Source organism: Colobus angolensis, unplaced genomic scaffold, assembly GCF_000951035.1.
Source record: "Colobus angolensis palliatus isolate OR3802 unplaced genomic scaffold, Cang.pa_1.0 Scaffold13, whole genome shotgun sequence".
Classification (NCBI taxonomy): domain Eukaryota; kingdom Metazoa; phylum Chordata; class Mammalia; order Primates; family Cercopithecidae; genus Colobus; species Colobus angolensis.
In genome coordinates this window covers 23,980,089-23,986,664 of record NW_012114252.1, presented here as the reverse complement: position 1 = coordinate 23,986,664, position 6,576 = coordinate 23,980,089, and the positions used below count along the sequence as shown (strand labels likewise).

The window sequence follows — 6,576 nt, the reverse complement described above, 5'->3', positions numbered from 1 at the left end:
CACCTGGACCGGACACGTGAAAGTCTCCACAAAACCAGCCGACGTGCAGTTCTGTTGGGGTTCTGTGGGAAGACACGCTCCTAACCCTGGGGCACGGCAGACTTGGGATCTGTGGGAAGACGTGCTCCTCACCCAGGCGCATGGCCTATCTTCCCTCCAGAAGATCTAAAACCACATAGGAGGGAGTTGGGTCCCCATTTTGGCTGCAGTCAGCAAATCTCCAAAATTGTGGATTGCCAGGGTCGTCTTCTCCGAACAAGAGGAGGACGACCTGGCAGCCTGGGGACTGAGGCCACAGGCCCTGCCCACCGCCGCGCTGACTCTCAGGCAGTTGTCTCTGCCGCTTCTGGGAGACATGCCGAAACCCCCCAGTCCAGGCTACAGAGGACCCATCTCTTCCACTCCCTGCAGGACATGACACCCCCAAGTGGGACCTTCCCAAGCCACCCTGTCTCCATCACTCACATCATTAGCCACTCGCCACAGTCTGTCTCGCCAAATGAGAGTAGACAGGGCTTATTTCTACCACCAGCCCCGCCCCAAGGCTCACGGGGACGTCCCACCGTCTTCTCTCCCTGTGACCACATGTGGCAGGGTCAGGCTCCTTCTCCCACTGGTACAACAGTGGCCGGGGCTTGAAGGAAGTTCTTTCCTAAGAGGAGCTCAGAGACCCGCTCTGGAAAGGAGTCCTCAGGCCCCGCATCACCACCCCTCCCCTGTGGCTTGGATGGACTCCCCCTGAGCCCGCCGCTGAGGCCATGGAACCCAGGCCAGCACTGCCGGCCCTCAGGAGGGAGTGTGTCCTGGAGGCAGTTGCAACGGAACTCGCTTCTTGCAGTTAAAACACAAAGCACTTGGGGAGCCATCGGTGTTCAAAGTGCAGTTGGAAATGCCAGGAGCATTGTGAGTGGGGCCGGGCTATCTGCGAGGGTGGGCCATGAATGTTTTCCCGGCTACGGCTTTAGGACTCCAGTGCTGCCGCTACTGGGAACACAGAGAGGGCTGCAGCAAGGAGCTCTGTCCCTGTGCACAAGGCCCGGGTCTGAAGTGTCCCTGGGAGAGGAGACGGACCAGCCCCGGTGAGGGGAGGGGTCAGAGAGCACACGGTCCCGGCTTTGCCCGCCAATAGCAGCTGGGGTGCTTGCAGGGCTCAGGGTCCAGACAGAAAACATTTGCAGCCCCCCAGCTCAGGGGTGGGAACTTTGCACCAGCTACCATCAGCTGGACACCGAGATGAGGAGACCCCACCGAGAGGCACTGAGACCCCCAAACTCCACACCCACTCCCCTCCTCCCAACAGCCCAACAGAGCCTGAGCCTGGCAGATGCGCACCACAGCCCCCCGGCGTGCAGGAGACCACGTGGCATGCAGGCCAGCAGCACAGGGCCCGGGCACCCTGGGAGGCAGGAGCCTGCACAGAGGGACCTGCGGGGGCCGATGCCCGGCCCTCCCCAGTGGGGCCTGGGGTTGTGGCCAGGGTTCACCAACCCCTGACCTGGCCACAGTGCACTCCCACTGAGGAACGTGGCTCTGGGAAGCCGATGGATAAGGTCTTGGGAGGCCCAAGCCGAGTCTCTGCCCCTGACCGCACAGTTGGTCACTCACCAGTGCCGGAGGCTCCCTGAGAGTCTGTAGTTTTTGGCTTACTCCCTCTGGAGAGTGTCTTACGTCCTCTCAGTGAAATGGAGCGAAAGGACTGAACTATGCGTTCGGGGGCTCACGGCACCAGGGTGTGCGTCTGGCGGCTCAGGTCGACACAGGCTTTCTCCTCCTTGGGCCGCAAGGAGACGGCGTGATGGGGACCTGGGTGGAGGGAACCGTGTGTCCCCTTGCTGGCGGACCCCAGGCTGGCACCACGGAGGCAGGCGGCCCCCACTGAGCCCTGTGGGTCCTTTTCCTCCACGTGGACTCTGGGGCGTCACCTAGGAAACCAGACACATTCCTGACTTGGACGAGGAGCCAGAGCCCCCGGAGATGCCCTTCATGTCATCTGGCATCTGACCGTCCGAGCGCCACACATTCAGCTCGCCGAAGATGCCCGTCTCGATCATCTCCTCCTGCCAGGGGATAGGGCAGTTGCCAGTGGCGAATTCCTGAAAGAATTCTGTGTCTGTTTTGTCAAAGACCACACCTTTGACGGTGGAAAAGGCACCCACGTCCTGAATATCCTTCGCGTAGACAGTTTTGGGGTCTGGGATGAAAGGGGGTATCAGCATCCCTGTGGGAGACAGAAAACACAAGCTGTCTCTCCCAAATACCCCTTCCCCTGGGGCCCCGTCCCCACTGGGGCTTCCCCTGCACACTCTGCAGACCGCAGACCCCAGGAGTTTCAGCGCTTGCTCCAGTGAACTTGGCAGCTTCCTCCCAAACCAGCGTCCCTCCCTGACGCACCACGACCCCGATGGCCAGGCACAGCCAGTCACAGACATCAACATCCCCAGTGGGTGGGTGGACCCTCCTCTCAAGGGTCCCCTCCTCGTCCTGTGACCCCTTGGAGCCCCCTTGGGCTCCCTGACCTCAGCCATCCTTGCCTTGCTGGGCCTGCCCAGGGCACCTGCCTGGCAGTCACTGCTGTGACGCCAATATACGAAAATGACTCCTCATTTGGGGGATCTCCTGCTCTCTGGTCACCCGTGGCCCTGTCCTAAGTTAGTCACACTGCACGTGGCCTGACCCTTCCACCTGACCACAGCGTTCTAGAGAGCATGGCTGTGTCTCAGACACACAAGTGCACGAACACACGCACACACACGCACATGCATACACATGCACATACACTCATGTGCACACATGCACACACATGCACACATGGACATACATGCACACACGTGCACACATGGACATACATGCACACACGTGCACAATGCACACATGCACACACGCACACACATGTACACACGCACACACATGCACACATGGACATGCACACACATGCACGTACACATATGCACACTCACATATATGCACGCACACATGTGCACACATCGTATCTTCCACATCCACTTGACAAGCAAGTGCTGGTGGGTGGATGACTTTCTCCCGGGCAGACAGCCTGAGCTGCCGGCCTCTGTTTGATCACGGGCTCCCTCCAGCACCCGGGGACGTGGTAGAAGGTTTGGGTCTCGAGGTCCCAGTGCAGCCGGCATGTTTCCTGCCTCTAGCGCACCCAGAGCCCTCTGGCCTGATGCCAGCTCCATCGGCTTGTCCTGGGGCTGGGAGAATGAGTGGAGGACTGGGGGCCTTGCTGGGGGCAGACGGAGAGCCTAGGGGGTCTCAGGCACACCTCCCTGCTGACTCTCACAGGCTGGACCGGGTGGTCACCCAGCACAGACCCCCTCTCTCCCCGGGACTGAGGCGTCCAACAGTACCGGCCTCCAGCTGCCTCCAGTTAAGGTCCTTGAAGAGGAAGTGGGTGCGGAGCTTGTCGCAGGTCTCGTCTCTGAACCCCAGGCGCTTCTCCGGGTCCTTCTCCAGCAGCGCCTCGCAGAAGTCCTTGCTGGCCTGGCTGAACTTGTCAGGGTACTTCACGGGCTCCGAGATGATCCGCTGCTTCAGTTCCTTGTTTTCCACCTGCAGAGATATGCATCACCTTAGCCCTGCCGCACCTGCCTCTCTTGGGCAGTCAGACCAGACCACAGCTCCTCCCAGGAGAGCCACTGCTCACCCACGTGGGTGGAGGACCCGCGAGGCCTTGTGCCCCTCCCCAGCACAGCAGCATTTGAGGCTCCAGTCTCAGGAATGGAATCCTAAAGGCGAGGCTCCCAGGAGCCACAGGTGGGTGCTGTGCATTTTAGGGACTCTGTCTGACCCACCCCCAGCACAGCCGCACCCACCGAGGAAGGAGGAGAGACAGGAAGCTGAAGGCCAGCACGGGCCCAGCTCGGGAGCAGCCTCTGTTTTCACTCTGCCATGGCGGACAGAAGCCTCGGTGGCTCTGTGGTCTTCAGGAGCTGTGCCAAGGTCTCACTTCCCCACCAGAGGCCCCACTGGTGGGCACAGTGTGAAGGGTGCTGCTCAGCCCCCAAGGCCCCTGGATCAGGCCATCGATGCCCCTCCCATAGACATCCCCTTGCCCTGGCAGCCCACGCCTGCGCCACATCCCACAGATGCAGAGCGGCCACGGGCGTGTGAGAGTCCCGGGACGACTCTGCTGCAAAACCTGTCTTGGCGGGATGGGTCACACGTCCAGGGAAGTCAGGAGGGAGGGGGTGGGCATGGCCCAGGTGGCATCGAGGGGGCGATGGGTGACCAGGGAAGAGCCACACCCCTCCAGCCCAATGGGACTCTGAGGCCTTCTGGCTCTGTGCGGGTCCTCCCTCGGTCCAACAAGAGGCAGCCCCAGCCCTGAGCTCTGAGTCAGCTTCACTGGGGAAAAGCCAGCTTTGCTCCACGTGTCTCGAATAAGGGACTGGCACCTCCCAATGTTATCTCTATTTGCAGTTCTGGTGACCTAGGAGCCCAGACAGCCCAGGGGGTGCTCAGAGGAGACCCAGCAGCCCAGAGCAGTGCTGGGCCCACCGTGGGCTGTGGGGTTCTTGGCACCTGGGGAGAAGGGGAGCTTGTGCCACAACAGCAAGAGATAAGACCGTCCAGGGAGGGGGAGCCCACTCCAATGTCCCAGGAGCCCCGGCCTCGCCAGTCCCCAGGGGATGAAGCTGCACCCCATGAAGGTGGCTTGTCCTGCTGCCCAGGGTCTGGCGCCACAGTGAAAAGTCACCCTCCCTTCTCCTGCCTGCCCCAGCGGGACCCACCCAGCAGGGCCCTCAGAGGCTGAGTGGTGGCGTGCTCTCCGGTGGGAGGGTCACTCATCGAGACAGAACAGCATGGCCCAGGAGCGAGACCCCAGGACGTGAATCTGTGACCTCCCCACCCCACAGGGCCCGCGGAACAACTCCCAGGTCTGCCCCAGTAACAGACCCCATCGCTGCCCCTCGCCAGTGAGAGCCAGGGCACCAGGGTGGCTGCAGGGACATCTGCCGGCCGCCTCCTACCTTCTCTCCACGGGCTCGGAAGGGTCCTCTGGCCGCAATCATCTCATACAGGGTGACCCCCAGGGCAAAGTAGTCCACAGAGAAGCCATACTCCTCGCCCTGCAGGAGCTCGGGGGCCATGAAACCTGCCAGCAAGGGACATTACGGGTTCAGAGGCGGTTACCTCCATGGCGGGCAGGCACTGCGGCAATCGCAAGACTGATGCTCTGAGGATGCATCCCCCGGGACCTCAGCACTCTCCACATTTGGGACCAGAATATCCTTTGTGGAAGGGCTGCCCTGCGCATTACCGGGTGCCGAGCAGCACCCCAGACTCTGCCCACGGGGTAACAGCAGCACCCCCAGGCTGTGACAACCAAAAATGTCCCATGCCCGCTCCAGTGCTGGGCACAGGGCAGGACTTGTTGACTGTAGCTGCACTGAGGCAGCCTTCCTGGACTCTTACTGGGGAGAATCCAACATCAATATCTTTTGAATTTTCCTCTTGAGCTGGTCAGATCACGCTGAGGTGGGTCCACCACATTCTGGGAACCAAGTTCAGAGGAGGCCTGCGGAGCCCCAGCCATCGGTCACTCTCCTCTTCCTCAGCTGTCGGCCTGTTCTCCAGTTGTCCAGTGTCCCAGGAGTGCTATGGGTGTGTCCTCTCCAGAGAGGCAGCCCCAGTTGTCTGCCAAGAAGGCCCTTAGCTGCAGGGACTGTCTCGGGATGGGAGGACGGGTCTGGGCACAGCCACGGGGCTGTCTCGGGATGGAGGGACGGCTCTGGGTACAGCTGCTCTCACGCAGTCATTCATCCGCCAAAGCCACCTTTGCACAGACACCAGGCACTGGGCACTGACTGTTCCGTGCTGTTTCGGGGGCTCTGGCAGCAGCTTAGCATTCTGCTTCCTCGTGTCAGCTGCCGGCTCCCCTCACCCATCGTCAGTCTTTCAGCTGCCATGACGCTGCCGCTCACACCCTCCTTTGAGCACGTGGGTTTGTGCTTTTAGCGAGATTCCTTCACTGCCCCCGTCCCGGGACTTCAGGAGGGAAAGCACATCACATGTGTGTCCAGCCATCGACTTTGCCCACGAGAATATCTGAGTGTCCGCTTCCCGACACTTCACTAAATTCCAAACACACTTTCCACTCCTTACTCTGTGCTCTGGCTCTGCCAGTGGATCAGGGAGCAATGGAGCCGGCAGCCTTGCTCGCTCGTCTGTTGGTGTCTTGTTAACGTCGAGGCAGATCTCTAGGCTCAGCACTTCCACACTCACAAACACGCCTGCTCTAGGTTCGTGCCTGGAAGCCACGCCAGGCTCACGTATGTCTCGTTTGCTGAAGCCGAGTTCTCTGCCTGGTCCCACAGTCTCAGCTCGAGTCTTCTGCACCCTAAAAGGCGCCTCCCCTCACCGTGGCCTGACTCTGAGGCAGCCAAGCACCTCTCAAGCCCTTCCCAGCTCCTCCTCACAGAGAAGACGGAATCCAGTGTGGATTGTGGCCTCCAGGCACCCCCACCTCCGGCTGAGGCTGGCACAGGGTCCTCTCCTCTCCTCCCCACCTCCGGCTGAGGCTGGCACAGGGTCCTCTCCTCTCCTCCCCACCTC

The 6,576-nt window shown here is 61.0% G+C and overlaps 1 protein-coding gene across 1 annotated transcript in view; it reads right to left on the bottom strand.

The window, feature by feature from the left end:
* Positions 1 to 1,624: 1,624 nt before the first annotated feature.
* The window catches only part of GRK1 (G protein-coupled receptor kinase 1), a 15,498-nt gene continuing 10,546 nt past the window's right edge, over positions 1,625 to 6,576 (bottom strand). The window contains exons 5-7 of the mRNA XM_011933929.1: positions 4,992 to 5,116; positions 3,369 to 3,570; positions 1,625 to 2,218 (exon numbers count right to left, since the gene is read on the bottom strand). Of these exons, the coding sequence (XP_011789319.1) occupies positions 1,923 to 2,218; positions 3,369 to 3,570; positions 4,992 to 5,116 (623 nt within the window). The 3' untranslated portion in view covers positions 1,625 to 1,922. The remainder of the gene's footprint in view (positions 2,219 to 3,368; positions 3,571 to 4,991; positions 5,117 to 6,576) is intronic.